This window comes from Rhineura floridana, chromosome 7 (genome assembly GCF_030035675.1).
Source record: "Rhineura floridana isolate rRhiFlo1 chromosome 7, rRhiFlo1.hap2, whole genome shotgun sequence".
NCBI classification, from domain to species: domain Eukaryota; kingdom Metazoa; phylum Chordata; class Lepidosauria; order Squamata; family Rhineuridae; genus Rhineura; species Rhineura floridana.
In genome coordinates, this window is record NC_084486.1 from 124,564,595 (window position 1) to 124,585,114 (window position 20,520).

At 41.8% G+C, this 20,520-nt stretch overlaps 1 protein-coding gene across 1 annotated transcript in view; it reads left to right on the plus strand.

Moving 5' to 3' along the window:
• GFM1 (G elongation factor mitochondrial 1) overlaps nt 1–20,520 on the plus strand; it is a 28,695-nt gene that overhangs the window by 5,417 nt on the left and 2,758 nt on the right. Inside the window, exons 4-10 of the mRNA XM_061637726.1 lie at nt 1,702–1,906; nt 5,569–5,685; nt 7,592–7,742; nt 14,573–14,727; nt 16,230–16,314; nt 16,525–16,662; nt 20,241–20,342. Coding sequence (XP_061493710.1) covers nt 1,702–1,906; nt 5,569–5,685; nt 7,592–7,742; nt 14,573–14,727; nt 16,230–16,314; nt 16,525–16,662; nt 20,241–20,342 — 953 coding nt within the window. The remainder of the gene's footprint in view (nt 1–1,701; nt 1,907–5,568; nt 5,686–7,591; nt 7,743–14,572; nt 14,728–16,229; nt 16,315–16,524; nt 16,663–20,240; nt 20,343–20,520) is intronic.

The window sequence follows — 20,520 nt, forward strand, 5'->3', positions numbered from 1 at the left end:
TTAGTGTTCTTCCTCCACAGAGTGCAGAGTAGCTTACTTGGAGTCGTTTTACCCATGCAGTAACCTTGTGAGGTATATTAGACCAAGAGAGACAGACTTGCTGAAGTCTGCCTAATGAGCTTAAGAGGTGAATGGGAATTTGGACTTTTGACTATGACCTTTGCCTAAGCAATAAATATTGGATTTGGATTTGGATTTCACACATTGCTTTAACTATAGCACTACTGTGGCTTTCTGAATGTTTGATACTGCTTCAGTTGCTCTATTGATACAGTAGAAAAGCATGTGTTCGCACCTGTTGTCAGCTACAGTGTGGTGTAGCGGTTAGAGTATCAGACTAGGACTGTAGGGACTGGGTTCAAATCCCACTCAGCTGTGGAGCTCACTGAGTGACTTGGGGCCAGTTACTAACCGTCAGTTTGATCTACATTGCATGGCTGTTATGAAGATATAATGTGTAGGAAGATCCATGTACGTAACCTTGAGCTCCTTTGATAGGGTGTGGAACCTGTGGTCTTGAGATGCTGTTGGACTACAACTTCTATCATCCTTGCCCATTGCAATGCTGATTGCATCTACGGGGAGTTGGAAGTCCAACATCACTTGGACAGCCACCTGTCGGGTGTGCTTTAAGTTGGATTCCTGCAATGAGCAGGAGATTGGACTCAGTGGCCTTATAGGCTCCTTCCATAACCACTATTCTATGATTCTGTGATCATCTGGAAGGTCACAGGTTCCCCATCACTGTCCTTGGAGGAAAGGTTGGACATAGAATCCTAGAATAGTAGAGTTGGAAGAGGCCTGTACATCCATCGAGTCGTACCCCTTGCTGAATGCAGGAATCCAAGTTAAAACATACCTGACAGGTGGCTGCCCAATTGCCTTTTGAATGCCTCCAGTGTCGGAGAGCTCAGCACCTCCCTAGGTAGTTGCTTTCATTGTTGTACTGCTCTAACAGGTTTTCCTGATGTTCAGCTGAAATCTGGTTTCCTGTAACTTGAGCCCATTATTCCATAATGGGCACTCTGGGATGATCGAGAAGAGATCCTGGTCCTCCTCTGTGTGGCAACCTTTCAACTACTTGAAGAGTGCTGTCATATCTCCCCTCAGTCTTCTCTTCTCAATACTAAATCTAACCAGTTCTTTCAGTGTCTCCTCACAGGGCTTTGTTTCCAGTCCCCTGATCATCCTTGTTGCCCTGGGAACAAAGCCCTATGAAGAGAGACTTACATAAATGTAGTAAATATTACATAAATGTTATCAGTATATGGTTTGTTTATGTCATTTTTTCACCTTTCAAGTTGTGCTGGTTAGTTTTGCTTTTGTCATTTTTTCACCTTTCACCTTGTATTGGTTAGTTTTACATTTTTCTACCTCAAATGAACTCTCATTTCCTGGTTGCTTCCTTTAGTGCAATGCGAGAATAAGTTTTTAATTTCAGAATACAAGTTATCTCAAAACAATAAAATAAAAGTTTTTTCTAATGCAGTGTGTTTTAAAGACAATTTTCAGGAAAGTTGTATAGTTACCCTAAATGCTATGAAATGTTAGTTTTGGCCTAGCCCTGTTCCTCACCATTTCCGAAGGCTGCACAGAACAGCAGGAAAGAGAACTGCGTTCAACAGGAGCAGCAGTTCTAAGCCAGTTGGAAACTTTGTTGGAAACTTTAAACATACCTGGAATTTTTTACTTCCTTTTCAGGGCACGTAGATTTCACTATAGAAGTAGAAAGAGCATTGAGAGTTCTTGATGGAGCCATACTGGTGCTGTGTGCTGTTGGAGGGGTCCAGTGCCAGACAATAACGGTGAACAGGCAGATGAAGCGGTATAATGTCCCATGTTTGACCTTTATCAACAAACTGGATCGAATGGGTGCACATCCATACAGAGCTGTGCAACAACTTAGGTATAAACTTCTATATTAGCAGTCCTTCCTCTCCACCCCCACCAGATCAAAAAGGAAACTTTCTAGAAACATTGAATTATCATTATCACTATCACTATTATTATTATCCTGCCCTTCCTTCCAGAAGGAGTCCAGGGTAGCATACAAAAGCACTAAAACATCTATAAAATAAACGACTTTGAAACATATTAAAACATCTTTTTTTAAAAAAAAGCTTTAAAAACATCTAAAAAAGTAATTCCAACACAGATGCAGACTGGGATAAGGGCTTTACTTAAAAGGCTTGTTGAAAGAGGAAGGTCTTCAGTAGGCGCCGAAAAGATATAACAGATGGTGCCTGTCTAATATTTAAAGGAAGGGAATTGCAAAGGGTAGGTGCTACAACCCTGAAGGGCCACTTCCTGTGTTGTGCGGAACGGACCTCTTGATAAAATGGTATCTGCAGAAGGCCTTCACTTGCAGAGTGCAGTGATCAGCTGGGTATATAAGGGGTAAGACGATCTTTCAGGTATCCTGGTCCCAAGCTGCATAGAGCTTTGTACACTAAAACCAGAACCTTGAACTTAGCCTAGTGGCTAACGGTCTTCTGTATATTGTTCTTTGTATTGTTCTTGACTAGAGTGCCATGTTACTTAGGGGTTAGGTGGATAATGTCGTCAGCACTGGGTGTCACATTTGAAATAAATTGGAGAGTGCCTGTTAAGTGAGAGTTGTATTCAGCATAGTGCTAAGGCTAAGATCCCATCAGCGCAAGGATTTCTCTTTCCACAATGGAACAATCTTCTCTCCTCCCCCTGCACACCTCCTAAATCTGTTCTGGGAGTTTTCCCAACCCTCCAGAACAGATTTGGGGATGGCATGGGGGATACACGGGGGGGAAGAGAGGGAGAGAAATCCCCTTGCGCTAACTTGAATCCTTGCACTGGCACAAAAGGTTAGTTAAATATTGCCCTGAATACCAGCCTTCCCCATACTGGTGCCCTCCACATGATTTGGACTGTAATTCCCATCAGGCCCAGACAGCATAGCCAATGGTCAGGGATGATGGGAGTTATGGTTCAAAACATTTGGAGGGCACCAGCTTGGAGGAAGACTGGTTTAAATATATGGGAGGAGTACCAGACCTCACCACATGAGCCTTTGTCCTTCCACTATAACCGTGCTTGGGCCATAGACCGTTGACATTGTCCCTTGTATGGCATTTAACTTTCAGGACACAATTGCTGGCACAGTGGGGATTGTGATGTTCCCATAAAGAAGCATAAAGACTCTTGCTACCACCTGGCTTGTCCATAAACTACATTCCAGATCTTGAGATTATTTATCTTAATAATCTTGAGATTCTAACATATGTTGATGGGAAACAAGTTATTTGGGGCTGTGTGTTTTCTTAATTGTTTTCATTTTGATCTACTTTTGAAATAGTGTCTAGGTTGTACTGCAGGTGAGGGCTCCCATGACTGAATGCACCTCTATACAAAAACTGCTTCTATATACGGAATGGAAGTGTTAGGAGGAGAAGGTTCCGTCCTTGATTTCTCCCTCCCATCTTAGTTTTCTATGTGCATGGAGTTGCTATTTTATTATGGACCAGAATTCAGTCATGTGAGCCCCCATCTGCAGTCAGAAGTGGTACAGTGTGCAGCTAATTGCTGGGCAGTAACTTGTTTTCCTAGATGGCCACTTTGAGAAGGGAATACAGAGTGGTGGGCCTGTGAATAACCCTGTGGCTAAAGCAGCCTGCCAGCTAATACTCTCCTCCCCACCGCCCTGTAAATATGTTCTGGATGTTCCCCCAACCCTCTAGCAAAATTTGGGGATGGTGCAAAGGGGGGGAGGGGGGGAATCCCATCGCACAAGCAGAAAGAATGCTCTAAGCTTTGTCACCTTCAACTTGACCATAAATGCAAACAAAAATGAATGCTTTGATCCAGAAAGGTGCCATCATTATCAGTTTATATAGCACTTGAAATAGGCCTTGTGGTTATGGCATGATACGTATTTTGATTTACACAGGTTTGCAGTGAGGAAGAAAAAAACTGATTCTTTCATTTGTCTTTTTTTTTTTAAAGCAAAAAACCCCTATAAAATTGGTCATTCTTATTTCAGTTTTACAGATGAGAAAGAGAAAATAACATGTGTAAGATGGCTGCGGTGTTTTGGGAAGCCAGTCTGGTTTCATCACTTGTTGCCTTTTTCTCTTTTAATTCAGACTTCTTTGTTCACCATGACTTTCAGTGAGTTAGTTTGTTGATCTCCTCCTTGATTTAGGTTCTTGATGTTGGATTTTAAGGCTTTGTATGATTCCTTCAGCAAAATTCATAAGATATACTGTTCTGCTGAAGAGCCTTGCTGGATCAAACCAGAGACCTGTCTAGCTGCTCATTAGCGACCAGAGTTCAAAGTGGTGGTTTTGATGTATAAAGCCCTATACAGCTTGGAACCAAGATACCTGAAAGATCATCTCAACCCTTATATACCCAGTCAGTCACTGCGCTCTGCAGGTGTGGGCCTCCTGAAGATACCATCTCATCAGGAGATCAGTTCCACACAACATAGGAATCAGGCCTTTAGTGCATTAACACCTACGCTTTGGAATTTCCTCCCCTTAAATATTAGACAGGCGCCATCTCTGTTATCTTTTTGGCACCTATTGAAGACTTTCCTATTTCAGCAAACTTTTTAAGTAGACCTTATCCCAGCCTCTGTCTGTGTTGGAGTTGCTTTTAGGGTTTGTTTGTTTTTTTAAGTTTTTTAAGATGTTTTGTTTTGAAGATGTTTTGGGTGTTTTTGTTTTCCACCCTGGGCTTCTTCTGGGAGGAAGGGCAGGGTATAAATTTAACAAACCAACAAATAAATAAAATATCCAGCATCCTGTTTCCCACAGTGGCCAGTCAGATGCCCCCAGGAAGACCACAAACAGGACATAAAAGCAATAGTTGTCTCCCTTTGTTGCTTCCCAGCAGGTGTTATTCAATGGCATACTGCCTCTGAACCTGGAGGTAGCATATCGCATGAGCCAAGCATCTTTCAACCCAGAAGAGTAAAAGAGGATGTTTGTACAGTTATATCTATGCACCATTGATAATTATTTTAAATATAGTTTCCAAGAAACCAGACATACTGATTTATTGGAGAGGCTGCACAAATTAATGTTAATTCATATACTTATAGGCACAAACACAGGCTTTGAATTCTGGGCCCTGAGAGAGCTATCATTTTGTTCACTGGATCTCACAGAAATAAAGGAGTTACTGGGAAGAAAATACTTGAGTAGACCCATTGGAATGGAAAGGAAATGCCCATAATTCATGTTTAAATTCCTTTCAGAGAAAGGAAGGAACCTTTTTTTGCCCATTTTAAAGGAGATAAATTACGATCCAACAGAGAATTTAAACACACTGAAATTTAGGCATCTTGAACTCTGTTTTAGACCATGGCTGCTATATGTGAAGGAACACAAATAAGAAATGACCATTGATTTAGAATTAACTTTTGGAAACAGAAAGTTCATAGTCAAAGCTAAAAAACGTAACAGCTGTTTTTGTTTTTTCCCACAATAAAATTATTGCTGTATCAATGTGTGGGAAGTTAGAATAGCTTTGATATAGTACATGCAAATCGGCTACCATATACCTTTGTATTTATTTTTAACGTTACAGATCCAAGATGAACCACAATGCTGCTTTTATTCAGATACCTATGGGATTGGAGGGAAATCTGAAAGGGATCATTGATCTCATTGAAGAAAAAGCTATATACTTTGAAGGGGACTTCGGGTAAGAGTTCTGAAGAATTTTTTGATCTCTCAATCATTCTATTGGGGTAGTGTACTTTTTAGAAGAAGTACAATTGAGTATTTTGGTTATGGAAGAAGAATTATTTAGGTCCCAGGGTACAGTCTGAAGGCACATAAGGCCAGCTCCCTGCTGAAGCTAAGCAGGGTCAGGTCTGGTCAGTGCCTGGATGGGAGACTGCCTGGGAACCATATGTAAGCCGCCTTGGGTTTCTATTATGAAAAGAAAGGCAGGGTATAAATGTAATAAATAAATAAATAAAAATGTATGGTTAATGCAGCCATAACTCACCAGCTCTCTGAACCATAACAGTCCCTCATGCCTGTGAGAACTTTCTCTGCTGGTCTTAACCATAATTGAGGGTTGTGTTGGCATTATTTAAGCATAGCTAATGCAAATGGGGTTCCCCTCTTAACCAGAGTAATGACGCATGTTACTAAACACTAATTGATTAAATAATATTTTTTTTGCTGTAACCATAGTTCAGCTAGTGCCAACGTAAGCCCAGTTTGCACAGAAGTCGAAGCCCAAACCATAACAAATGATGGTTAATATCATCAGGAGGAATTCACATGTGAAACGTGAGGTGCTGGAGGGATAAGTAGGCAATCCTGGGACATGTTCCCTTAATCATTAAGCGATTAGGGCATTACATCTGTACTTGCCCATTGGGCTAGAATGTTTTCCTTACAAAACAGCTAGATTTAGATAGTTGCCTACAGTAGGTCAATTATTTTTACTGACTAGGAGGAGTAGGAGTAGTGAAGGGCTGAAGCTAGCAGAAGTGAGGTTGATTATGAACCCTTTGATCCTCAGTCCCTCTGGCTAGAGCAACAACAATATGTTTGGTTGTGGATTTTGCACAGCAGACACCTCTTGAGTCATATTCATGATGTCAGAATTCTGTCAAAGGGTGAAAGGTGAGAATTACATAGCAAACAAGTGATTAAATTTGCCTTGCTTTTATTATAGGAGGGTTTAGCCATGTAATCACCATTTTGCCTTGAGTATACAAAGTTCATTTAATATAGTTAACTCCAGGCTGGCTTTTACATCTGTGGTATGTGAAAATAACCAGGGATCCTGCATCTTTGCAGGAAACTCAAGTGAGAAATTAAAGTTCACTTGTATACATGTCTTCTGAGAAGCAAGTCATATTGAGTCATGTGGGATTACTCTTTGGTAAAGTGGATATAGGATTTCAGCCTTAGTGTTGGTTCTTTTGAGTGGAAAAGAAAGAGTGACATTTTCATGAAGGAATGAAAAATAGGAATGAAAACAGGTCATATTTATCCCCTCACACAGAGCAAATCCTAAACTTCGTTCTATCCTGCATGGGCTTTTAAAAAGTTAAATGCCTCAATGTTTCTTTCTGCGTAAGACAGCTAAGTGAGCCTTGTTCTAGGAAAATTGTCTTCTTACGATTAGCTGAAATTATTGTGTAATCATCATGACATTAATCGAACATTAACAGAAAAATGTCCATCATTTGAGAAACAATTTGCTTAATTATTATTGCCCAAAGTCTTTTCAGTTATGCCATCTTGATGTTTTATGTAGCCTTATGATGATAATCCAGGTCTACATCCCACAATTTTGAAGACAACTATTAAAGGCATATAGGATTACATTCTATGTGAATATTGTTGATATGAGACAGAAAGCACAAGGGATCTAGTTTTAAATCAAATGTGTATTTTAATCAGTATAACTTTGTCACTTGATTTGCAGTTGCAAAGAGGACCGAAAATGTGTCACTAGTGAGAATAGCCCAAATTCTCTGTTATGGTTCATACTAAGGTCTGCAGAAGTATGCCGTTTTTCTAACATTTCTGGTTATATTGCTACTGAATTCTGATAGTCTTATTTGTTTTCTATTCTTCTGTAGCCAAACAGTTAAATATGATGAAATTCCCCCTGAGTTCAGAGCAGAGTCTATTGATCGCCGCCAGGAACTGGTTGAATGTGTTGCAAACACAGATGAACAGCTTGGGGAGCTTTTTCTTGAAGAGAAGATCCCAACAGTGGCTGACTTGAAGGTAAAAGGACTTCAGTTCTTTTGTATTCCAAAAGATTGCCCAAAGTCCTTTGATTTCCTCGAATGTACTGTTTCTGCTACACACTTTGTGTGTAGTTGTGTTCTGCATGCATAAAATCAAACGGGGTAGGGCACTCTCATAGGAATTATTCAGGAATAACAACCTTAGACTAGGTGTGGCCAGTGGTCAGGGATGATGGGAGTTGTAGTCTGACAGCATCTGGAGGGCTACAGGTTCCCCACGCCTGTCTCCGACTAATACTGGTTACATGTCCTGTAGTCAAAAATTCCTTAATGCTGTCTAAAAATAATAACACTTAGCTTCAAGTGTTCAAAGTGTTTTACATATATACATCTCGGTAATATTTACAACAACCCTGTAAGATAGGGCAGTATTTATTAGCTCTCCATATTATAGATGGAGGATTGAAATGAGAAAGACTGGCTTGCCTGAGGCCACCTAGTGTGTTTGTGTGTGAAATGAGTTTTGATCTCCAGACTTAGTGATTCACATCTCTCACTGCAATCCTGTGTGATGCATGCCTACTCAGATGTAATCCCCATTGAACTTACTTCTGAGTATCTGGTTGTACTGTCAGTCTTTTAGCCACTCTGCCACATTAACTCTCTGACCATGATCCGTTTGCAGGGCTCCCAGTGAGAACTATTTCTAGGCTTAGGTTGCAGATCAGAGACGCATCACTTTTTTCCATGGGTGTGAGGGGCCACTAAGAGCAGTAGAGATCATACTTGTCTGGAGAAAAATCCCAGATCTAATCCCTATTAATGTCTCAAGCAACAGAGCTGGGAAAGACCTCTGCCTGGGACCCTGGTGACTCTTCACTTTTCATGACTGGATGGGCCAGATGCTGAGCCATTCCAGTCAGAGTAAAAAGTGCTGGGCTATGTGAACCAATGGTCAGACCTGGTACAAAATAGCTTCTCAATACGTTCATGTTCATTGGAACAGAGAATTGTCTGCGTAATACAGAAACCCTATTCAGTCATTATATTCTCCATGTGATTTGCATCACATAGATAGCGCGTTATCTCTAGAAGCTAAAATGATGAAACTGAGGTTATCATACTTTGGACACATAATGAGAAGACATGATTTGCTAGAAAAGACAACAATGCTTAATAATGGGAAAAACAGAAGGGAGCAGAAAAAGAGGAAGGCCAAACAAGATGTGGATTGATTCTATAAAGGAAGCCACAGACTGAACTTACAAGATCTGAAGAGGGTGGTTTACAACAGATGCTCTTGGAGGTCACAGATTCATAGGGTCGCCATAAGTCGTAATCAACATGAAGGCACATAACAACAACAGATAGCATGTGGATCACTGCTGTAGCCCCTCTCCTCTGCCACTGCTTCCTGTGCTGGCTCATTCCAAATGCTGTTCGTGCATAGCCTGCCCCCTTGACTTGGATCAGGGTTTCTTCTCCCTTCTGACATGCTTTCCTTTTGCAAACTTGCTCCCAACACATCGACAGCATGGAGACAGGGCTAATGCATGCAACCCTGCTCTAATTAGGACTAGATATGCTTTAGGAAGGCATGAAGAGGGCATTTTCATGAGCAAGTATTTGAGGTATTAATTTAATAATAAACCTTTGAAACCTTGTGTCTGGTTGTCAGAATTGCAGTTGCCAGTAACTGCCGGTGCTAAAGCTATTTTATTTATTACATCTCTATCCCACCTTTCTTCTAAGGAGCACAAAGTGGGGTACACGTTATCCCCTTCCACCATTTTATTCTCACAACAGCCCTGTGAGGTATGCTAGGTTGAGAGATTGTGACTTCAGTGGTTCCTAGAGCAATGCCTACTAGTGTAGTTCTAATGGAATCCAGACAGATCTCCCTGCTGATACTTCCTGTCAATTATGATCCCATTCAGACATTGCACTGTCCAGTAATTAGTAGATATGCCTGCACCCATGTAGGTGATTCCCAGAGAGCCAAGCACCTATAAAATGACACAGAGTCAGTCTCACTCTGCTTTCTCCTCTAATTTGACAGCTGGGGGCCTCCAGGTGATGCTCAAAACCTCTATCCTTCAGTTGCTTGGCGCGGTCTGCCATGGCTTCAACTACCTGTCTATTACACTTATATCTCATCTTTTATCCAAGGAGCAGGAGATGGTATGCATGGCTTTCCCCCTCCCAATTTTATCTTCACAACAATTCTGCAAGGTAGGTTAGGCAGAGAGAGAGAGGCTAGCCCATGAGCTTCATGACTGTCAGGGATTTGTCCAACCATCTTAAGTACTAAACTGTACTGGGAAAAAATGGAAATGGACTGCCTTCAAGTCAATCCCGACTTATGGCGACCCTGTGAATAGGGTTTTCATGGTAAGCAGTATTCAGAGGGGTTTTTCCATTGCCTCCCTCTGAGGCTGAGAGGCAGTGACTGGCCCAAGGTCACCCAGTGAGCTTCATGGCTGTGTACTAGGTCTCTCTAAAAAACGACTTATAGGATAACTTTATAAATAGACATATAACTATAAAATGTAACTATATAATATACTTGCATACTATAATATGCAATACTTAAAGTAAAAGTATAAACTTGCAGAGTTGTGCAAGGATGAAATATAATGTTTTTTTTTAAAATCCGCCCTATAGCTTAGTTGGCCTATAATTATGAATAAATTAATGAGGATAAATGGGTGTGATTTTTTTTTAGAAAAGCTGCTATGGCCCTGGTTGTTTGTTTGTTTTTAAATAGAATAATGATATAGCCAGCTCTCATTCAGAGACAACTTTTTGTGTTGGGATCTCACATTTTGTTGCCTTTAGAAGCTAAACTTGTTCGCCGTGGGAGCTGGACTATACATGTCTGCAATATCTTTGTTGTGACACTTTGCTGCTATCCAGGGAAGCAGCAGGTTTTCAGTACCAGGCTTTAGTAGCCACAGATGACCAGAGGGGAGAACAGCAGGCTGAAGGAGACCGGCTGTTTAGTGTGATAGAAAAAGTTGTGACAGATCCTAGAGGTCAGCTGTGATCTCTCTCTCCCCCTCTCCCCCCCCCACAAATGTAAATCTAAATATCTCTAAATATAAATGTGAGGTTTGGACCTGCATATCCCCATTTGTTTCTAGGCAAAACCTAATGTGCTTTCTAATATGTATATTTTGATTCAGAGTTTACTTGCAGGTAGAAATCCTTCACAGTATCCAGACACAACCCAGCCCCCTTGTGACTAAATTCAGATGCGGTTGGTGTAAGCAGACACTGTTTCACCGTAGCTGAACCCACTGAATTTGGCTTGAGAACTTGATGATCATGGAAAATACAGCTTTGAATCTGGAAATAAACCTGTTACCCTTGTTAGCCTTTGATGACTTCGCGGTCTGGAGAACTGCTGCATAGTGGCTGTTATGTAATAGTTTTCTGCTGTATTCCAGCTCTTACAAAACATTTCAGAGGAAGAAGCCCATTTTAAGTGCTGCTGAGTGATCAAGGGTCAAAATACACCAGCAGTTTTGTTGGAATATTAATTTGGAACTTTTACTGTGAATATCTTTGATGTTAGCCAAACATTAGCCAAACAGTTCAGGAGACATCCAAATAATGAAGATATCTGGGGATATGCTGTTTGAAAATTCAGCTAAGATTTATAGCCTGATCTCATACATTTTAATCCAGAAATGTATACTAGAGTTCAATTTGATTTACTTTCAAAAGTTCATAGGATTGTACCCTTCAACTTTTTTCATCCCCTTTCAGAAACTGTTTACTCCTCCTGCCCAATCAAATATTTGTCCCTTTTGATCTGTGCTGAAAATAAAGCCAATAAAAATAGAATGGGTCACCTAGAGCCCATTTGATCCTATGCATTTTTTTACTTCACCCAATATGTAATTACCTTGTGGAATCTACTTCCATAAAATATGGGGTTGACCACTTAGCTTAGATGGCTTTAAAAAAAAAAGGATTTGACAGATTTATGGAAGATGTCATTCCTTCTAATAGTGAATTCTGTTTGTTGCTTGCCTGTTAATTTGGAAGCAAACTAGGATCATTGGATATTAGACATTTCTATAAACTCAGGGACTTCCTAGGTATACAGAAGTACATTCACTTGTGAATTAAAAGAAGAAAAAGTATTTTTAAAAGACCCAAACAACTGAACAAGCACCTGTGAACTTCCAGATTGTAAGGAATATTGAGGTGTCCCTTGAGGAGGTAGGGAAGGAAACTGGAGGTGGGAGGCTACTCTATTGAGGATAGCAAGTATCCTAAAGTGGGGGGGTATTATGGTCAAGAGGAGGTATGCTGTGAGTTAAAAGGCTTCCCTTCCTGCATGATACTGGGATATTTCATGAGGAAACTTTCCAAAACTCCCATCACACCCCTGCTGCTGCTGCTGCTGCTGCTGCTGCTGCATAGCTAGAGAACACTCAGATTTGAGGGCTGGCAATACCCTCAAAGCTGACCCTTCTAATGGTAGGATGCTGCCTTAAACCAGGTCAGACTATTTTTCCATCTAGCTCATTGTTGCTTACTCTGACAGGCAATGGCTCTCCAGGGTTCCAACCAGAGGTCTTTCACATCATCTGCTTTTAGCACAGGAGGGGAAGACCTTGGATGGGAAATGAAAAAGGCATCTCCCCCCTCCCCTTCCTGAGACCACATAGTCACCCAAAACCTGAACAGGACTACATGGCTTCTTTTGCAGCCTGAGTGGAGCTCTCAACAGAAATGTTCCTCTTAGAGGGTTGGGGATACATAGCAACATTTTCTTTTTGCAGATGTTGACACCTATTGGTCATGTAAGCTAAAAGAATGTCCATGGTTCAAAGGCTTTAATAATGGTAGCAACAATTAGCAAAGGTGGACTATTGCCTCATTGGTTTGCTTCTGAAAGGCATCTGGCTCACCACTGGATGGTCCGCTAGTTAGGTCTTTAGAATCCAACAGGATACCTCTTATATTTATGCAGAAGTCCCATTGAACTTGATGGGACTTACTCTGGAGTAAGTGTGTGTGTGATTTTAGCTTGAGGCTAGGAGGAATACATTTTACCAAGTAGTAATTTCATTCCGTGTCTCTGTTTGAAGAATGAAAAAATTCAGCTTAAAATCATCTGTCAGATGGGATCTTTTGGCACACGCAACAGTTGGTGCTGAAAGCATATTTTCCAGTTCAAAGTGACCTTGTCTCCTCCAGCCCTCCTCCCAAAGCTAATTAATTACAAATTATTAAAGGACTGTGGAAAGGCCAAAAGGCAGGTTTGTTTGTGCTAATTTGTTCCCAGTGATGGATTTCTAGCCTGTAGCAGCCAGCCAACGTCTGATTTAAAATAATTTTTCATGGAAAACACTTTGGATTTTTTTCTTGCGTGATCATTGAGCATGAAGTGCTTAAATAAGCACCTTGTTTGCTGACACCAAAACATTATTCCTGAGATGAAACCCTGACTGATGTGCTATAGCTGCTGAAGCAAAAGCCATCTGCAGAATTAAATAAAGGAGAAAAAAATAGGAGGGAGCTGTAGTTTCTGTGAATAGAATGCAGGTCCGTCCAGTCAGGGTGCTAATTTTGTCTCCTGCCTAACTGATACGCTGTACTCTATCTGCAGGGAGGGGAGGGGATATTAAGAGGGTTTAAACTAGGAACTTAAAGGCTCTGAGCCTTTAGGGACCTGGCATACCAGGCTAATGTAGAGCCAGAGTCTTCAAAACATAGAAGGGAATAGGGATGTGCAGCACTAGCCTCTACAGTTTGATAGATGGCATCAAGCCTTTAGATTGGCCAGGCCTGGTATTAATAACAGGAGCCTGGCCTTCTGCCTTTGCCTGTTTCCTGTGCTTCAACTCCCTTTTCTAGCATTAGCCACTGACCTCAAACACCTTGACCTTGAAAAAACACACTCTAGGTCTAAGGTCAAGTATGTCTATTTGCAAGTCCAATCCAGGCCATGATGGGGATGGGCGAAGTCAGAGCCAAAGCTATGGCTGCTGCACTATTACAGAGCTAGATACAGCTTTGTTCACTGATTCATAATGAAGTGTTGTCGCTCATCTTCTACGTGTTCTAGGCTACTCCTGCCAGTGTTCCCCACACCACCTTTCAGCAGCAAATTCTGACAACATTATGGTTGTTCAGTGCTGTGGTAGTGGTGCTCCAGTTGTAGCTGCCTCAATACAAGCTTGGTAGTAACTTTTCTTCAACTTGTTCAACACCCACAAGCCCCAGCTTCTGCTTGGTAGCAACTTAGTACTTATGTTTCTTTTCTTACTTTACTTTTTTAACACTTGCGTTCTTGTGTGCCTCATAGAACAATAGTTGACACACTTGGAAGCACGTTTCTCTCTTGTATTCTCATGATAGTTGCACTAATTTGATTCAGAGGCAGTATGCTTCCAAATACCAGTAGCTGGAAATCTACAGGAGGGAAGAGTGCTGTTGCACTCAGGTCCTCTGTGGGCTTCCCATGGGCATCTGGTTGGTCACTGTGAGAACAGGATGCGGGACTAGATGGGCACTGGCCTGATCCAGCAGGCTCTTCTTATGTTCTTATGATGTGAAGATGACACTAGAGAGTTGTTTTTTGAGTGAAAATTAGCCATCTCTTGAGAGCTGGAATTTTTTTAGGAGAGCTTTTCTGTTCAGTTTGAGAACTGAGCAAGTGTCCTGTTTTAAAGATACTCAGCTTCTTTCCACTGTGGAAAAAGTCCCTTGTTGTATTGTGTAGTTACAAACATTATTTTCTTATGTTTTTCATACAGAAGGGAACAGCAAATGTGGCTCTGTGCATTCTTGTATGCTGAGTACTCTTCTTAACAAATATTAAAGCATAAATGTTTTGTTTCTCCCTAGCTTGCAATCAGAAGAGCAACACTCAGTAAATCCTTCACACCTGTGCTGGTTGGAAGTGCTCTGAAAAACAAAGGTGTGCAACCACTGCTGGATGCTGTTCTAGAATACCTCCCAAACCCATCAGAAGTCCAGAACTATGCTCTTTTCAACCAGGAGTAAGTACACAAAGTGAGGAAAGGACATCTAGTTTGCAAAGGCCTTCTTTTTCTAAATTGAGAAATATAGTATGATTTACTATATGGCCACCAAGTTCTCTATACTACTCTTTCTTGAAGGTGAAAGGCAAAGGTTTTATAAGATAAAACGCACTTTGTCCAATGTATGAAACAGTCTCCTAAGCTGGTGGGTATATATGTTTGGCCTGTAGGTGGCAGACCTATTAAAAGCTGTAGGTCTTGTTATCATCCCCAGTGATTAATCAGAGAGCTTTAAAAAAAAAAAGGAAAAAAAGCTGAAAGCGATATGATAGAGGCACTGTTGCTTGTGATGGGGATGCTTATTCTGCTGTCGTCTCTAGTAACTAACTTTGCAGCCTTTTTAGTGCTTTAAAACCCCGCAAGCTCTATTTGATCAGAGGTGACAGTAAGACAAAAGAAATGGGCCTGTACACCATGACAACAGTGCCTCTCTCAAATCGTTTTCAGCTCTTTTAAAAACTATTGGCTGTCTCCACAGGGTCCAATACTGCAAGATACCTAGAGCCTGACTAAATACTTAGGAGGGGGGAGGAATTTAATGAGGTCAAATTCTAAACGTACACCTGCTGGTCTTCACAGTGGAATGATATGAGGGCTGACTCTCTCTTCTTATTTACAGGTATTAGCTGCCTGAAGAGATTAGCACATCCAGCTCCTGCTGAAGCGGTTGAAATGTGCCTGCAATTCCCCCTGGGAGGAACTGGATGCAATGACATGTATGGGGGTGGGAGTGACTGGGCCCATGAGGGCAGCCATATTTCCCCCCCCCCATATTACCTCTCTGAGATTCATGGCATTTTTTAAAGCCCATTGCTTCCAGGAGGAATTGCAGCATGCTTTCAATTCATGCAGGAGGAGTTAGCACATATTATCTACTCCAAGTGGCTAAAATCTGTTTTTTTAAAAAGGAGAGCCAGCTAAGACAGGCTATGTTGGTGCAAGTCCCTCATCCTGGCTCAGACAACAAAACTCTTCCCCTCGCTGCTCAACTGGCTCGAGACTGGCATAAATCTCAAAAAAGGGGTGTAGTGGGCGTGGGACTGAGGAGAGGGGGACTCACATTGTATCCTACATCTGTTCAGCGCGGTCATGTGACCTCCACTCCCAGTGTAAGTTAAGCCAGGAAAAAGGGTGGTCTAAGTTAAAACACACAATTGCTCTGTTTTTTGGGTTTTCCCCTGCTTTTATTTTCTTTCCACTGGGCTCTGGCGACTGAGCCGGCATTCCCCCTCCAAGGGCTCCTGAATGGAGTTAGGATCTGGCTTAAGTTTCAGCTTGCTTAAGTTATGCCGATTTCCTCAGTGTAGGATTGCTCTGCCTACTATTCTGTCCATCCATCAGAATTCTGCATCTGCCACAGGCCTTCAGACCAGCCTTCAGAACAGATCCCCACAACAAGACCAGATTGATAAATACTGTTAAAAAACTGCATTTTAAACTGAACTTTTCTCTTTTTTAAGGAATTCCCAGGAAAAATCGAAGATGTTGCTGAGTTCGGTCAGAGACGATTCCTTGCCTTTTCTGAGCCTGGCATTTAAACTTGAGGTAGGTTTATTTCTTTGACAGAGGTTTCTAGTTAATTAAAAACAACAGCTATTGTCTCCATGGTGACCAAGGCCATGGTGGACAGGGCCATTAGTGCCATTTATCCTACGCCTCAGGATATGTGTTAGACTGATTCCCTCTTAGCATCTCTGCTTCTCCTAATTTTTTGTCTCCCTTGATATATGGGCTGCCATTTTCTGCCACTTGCAGGCTGGACGTTTTGGACAGCTCACGTATGTTCGTGTTTATCAGGGGATGCTAAAGAGAGGTGATCACATCTACAACACCAGGACTGGGAAAAAGGTGCGGGTGCCAAGACTTGCCCGCATGCATGCAGACATGATGGAGGTGAGTGTAGAATGAAAATCCAAGCTGTGAGACATTTTATCAAGTGAAGTCTCTTTTTTGTTCAGTAAAGAAGATGCAAGCTACGCTAGAGCATTCTTTGTATGCAATCAGGATCAACGAGATGTTTCTAGGTAAATGAGTAGTGAGAGTTTTAGTTCCTTGCACAGACAGTGGGATTTTGCTTCCAGATAACGCTACAGGGAGGCCCCGCTTATATGGCAGGTTCCGTTCCGGACTGCCGCCGTAAAGCGGAACCCATTGACGATAATGGGGTGCAGTGCGCGAAAATGACATCAAAATGGCGTGCGATGGATTAAAAACTGCCGTAAAAGCGGAACAAGCGCCTTAATGCGAGGACTTTCCCTAATTGAAAGCTGCCGCATTAGTGAATCACTGTAAAACAAAGCGCTGTAAAGCGGGGCCCTACTGTATTGCCAAAATTTTCTTGCTAAAACAACTGCTTTCTATTTTCAGTTTATACCCTGCCCGAATGTATTGTACAGACCTTTTGCCATCTGGTCCCTCAGTTTAGCCCTTGATCCTGAGGACACTTCCCCTTACCCACTTTTTCCTATGTCAGCTGGAATACAGGCAAAGGGCTCTTTAACCCATTCCTCACAGTGTGAGCAGAAGCTCTGCTGACATTTCATCCGTTATGTACTGTAGGCAAACAGGATTCAGAAGATGAAACGGTAAAGGGAGAACTGCTGCTACACACACAGTGCAGGGGAATAAGAGCCCTTTGCCTGTATCTTGAAGTGATTTCCTGAACAGGTTCGCTGATGCTTTAATTGCTGTTCATGCAGGAGATGAAGAGGTTAAAGAGCCTTTAACTGTGTCTCAGCTCTCATGGGAGTGAGTGAGTAGTAGGAGCTGTTGCTGCTGCCTCTTCAACCTTTGGTCTATTCAAAAATTTGTTGGGGGGGGCAGGGAGGGAGATCAGGCTCCTAAACTGGAGCTCAGCCCCCCCCACTCTAAATCAACCTGAAAAGCATGACTGTAAACGCATGATCCCCAAATGTTGCTATTTAGTAGTGAATTTTATAATTCTGTTAAATATGTAATTTTTTTTAACCTGCTGATCAAAGCTTCAGACTCAGGGAGGCTTGCAACATTTTAACATCCTGCTATAACTGTTCCCTTTTCCATTTAAAAATGATTTTGCAAATGGAAACCTATTCCCAGACCTCTCCTGCACAGAACTTACTTTCTTTGCAAAATGAATAAACTGAAAAATTCTCATGATGTTATAAATGTCTGTGGGAAGCCAAGTGAAGTAGTAGTAGTAGTCAGCAAGAGACATAATTGACCATTCTTCAGTGATTTGTCAGGATGGGGATAGAATTGTCTCCTAATTTATCCTATTAGTTTTAAGAGTTCAAAGTCAGTTCCTTATCCTGTTAGGGAGCTGCTCATCTCTTGTCGTCTTCCTCCACTCCTCCCCATCTTTAATTATCTAACTGGCTGCTACTAACTGACCAGCCTCACACATTGGCTGACCTGGCAGGAAAATTTGATTATCCGAGTATCACTTTTATGCTAATATATGCTATTTGTTTTAATAGTAAACTTCAGTAAAAATTGAGCATTTACCTCGTACTGCTCTAAGAACAAGGCTACGGATGGTATTCAACTAACTTTTTGTGCTAGAGCTAGAGTTAGCACTAGCGCAGTAGGGTTTCCCCCCATCTCCTCCCCTATGTGCATCCTGCACTGTCCTCAGATCTGCTCTGGAGGGTTGGGGGAAAACCCAGAACAGATTTAGGGGGTGCTTGGGGGAGGAAAGGGGGAGATGATCAGGCAAGGAGAAATCCTTGCACTGATGGAGCAATTGCCTTAGTATTACATTGAATACAACCCTATGCCTCTAAACCAGGGGTAGCTAATTTTTTGGCCCAAGGTCCGCATTTGCTCTTGCCCAGCCTTCGAGGGCTGCATGCCACCAGTCAGTGTAGCCACTCACACAGTTCTCCTTCCTCAGCTAATTTGTGCAGATAAACCAAGGAGAGGAAGCTGTCACCCCTCTGCTCATCAAAGGGGCAGGGGAGGGGGGATTTGCATGCCCATCAGGGTGCTGGGCTCTGCCCACTGCAACACTTTGTCTTCTTTTTTATCATTTTTGCCACCACCAAAATCAGTGGAGTCTTTGGGGGTTAGAAAAAATTGTTTGGGGGGGAGGGAGATCTAGCTCCTAAATTGGAACTTAGACCCCCCTCTAAATCAACCTGAAAAACAAAACTGTAAACCCATGATCCCCAAATGTTGCTATTTAGTAGTGAATTTTGTAATTCTGTTAAATACGTTAATAGGAAATTCTGTCATGAAAATGCCACTTGGTTCCATGGTGATGCATGTGAAAAACACTGGGCCAGTTTCCTTTGATGCAACCACTGTTATTGTTTGCTTGTTTTTATTTCTTATATCCTGCCCTTCCTTTCATGAGAGCCCAGGCCACTAACAATAAGAAATTTTAAACATTAAAACAAAGTTAAAACTACAGTATGTAATAAAATACCACAAATAATGCAATGCACCAGCCAATGATAAATTATACAAAGAGTATTATCCCTGTCATGCTCCAAAGGCTTTCTGGGAAAAATGGGTCTTAAGCTGGCATCTGAACAAGTATAATGTGGGAAACAATTTGATCTCAGTAGGGAGATTCATAGCTGGAGTGCCGCCACTGAGAAGGCCCTGCTTCATGTAAGTTCTCCCCCCCCAAACCCCCCCCCACTATATTCACCAAGGGTACCATTAACAAGGTCTCCCTTGCAAAACACAAAGCACAAGTTGACTGGTACTGGACAAGGAGTAGCTTCAAGTACTTGGGTCCTAAGTGGTTCAGGACTTTGTCCACTAGTACTAAAGCCTTGAATTAGGCCCAGTAGCACACTGGCAGCCAATGCGGTGCTTTCAGGATCATTGTATCATGATTCCATTTGGCTGCCCCGGACAACCAATCGGCAGTGGTATTGTACACCAGCTGCAGGTTTAGGACCATCTTCAAGCAAAGCCCTATGTAGTACACATTTCAGTAGTCCAGTCAGGAGGTTATCAAAACCTGGACTATTGTAGCTAGGATATACAGGCCCAAAAATGGCCATAGCTGGTGAACCAGCTGGAGCTGGGCATAGGCACTCCTTGCCACTGAAGGCCACATGAGCTTCCAGTGATAGTTTGGAATCTTGGAGAACCTGAGACTACACATTGGTTCTTTCAGTGGGAGTGCTATCCAGTCTAGAGCAGTCCCTCTACCTAATTCTCAGGCCTGGGAACCACCTACTCACAAAGCCTCCACCACTGCCCTGAGGCACTGGTCCAGGACTTGCACAGCCTCTTCTGAATCAGATGGCATGAAGAGACAGTAATGTGGGGAGCTCAAATATAATAGTTTTCATTGTTAAGCACATGTTCTAAGTAAATAAATGGTGTGTGCCTTATATATTTGTTTGGGTAAATTCCTCTAGTCTAACAAGGATAGGCTATATATGCAGGCCTTACCAACGCTATGGAATGGCTCTACTTTTGTCTAATACCATTAAAAGTACCTAGAATGCTATTTGTTTATTATTTGCTAGGATGTGGAAGAAGTTTATGCAGGAGACATCTGTGCATTGTTTGGCATAGACTGTGCTAGTGGGGACACATTTTCAGATAACTCTAGCACTGACCTTTCCATGGTAAGTTCTTCCTTAATTAAACTATGACAGCCTTCTTTAGATTTGTTAAAATCTCAGTTCAGATCTTCTTCGTTGATGTCATCTGTAGTAAAGAAGCTTAATTTTTTTGCTGAAAAAAGGTTTTTATTTTTAGACTGCTCTTAAAAGCTATTACAACTTTTTAAAACCTAAAGCATAA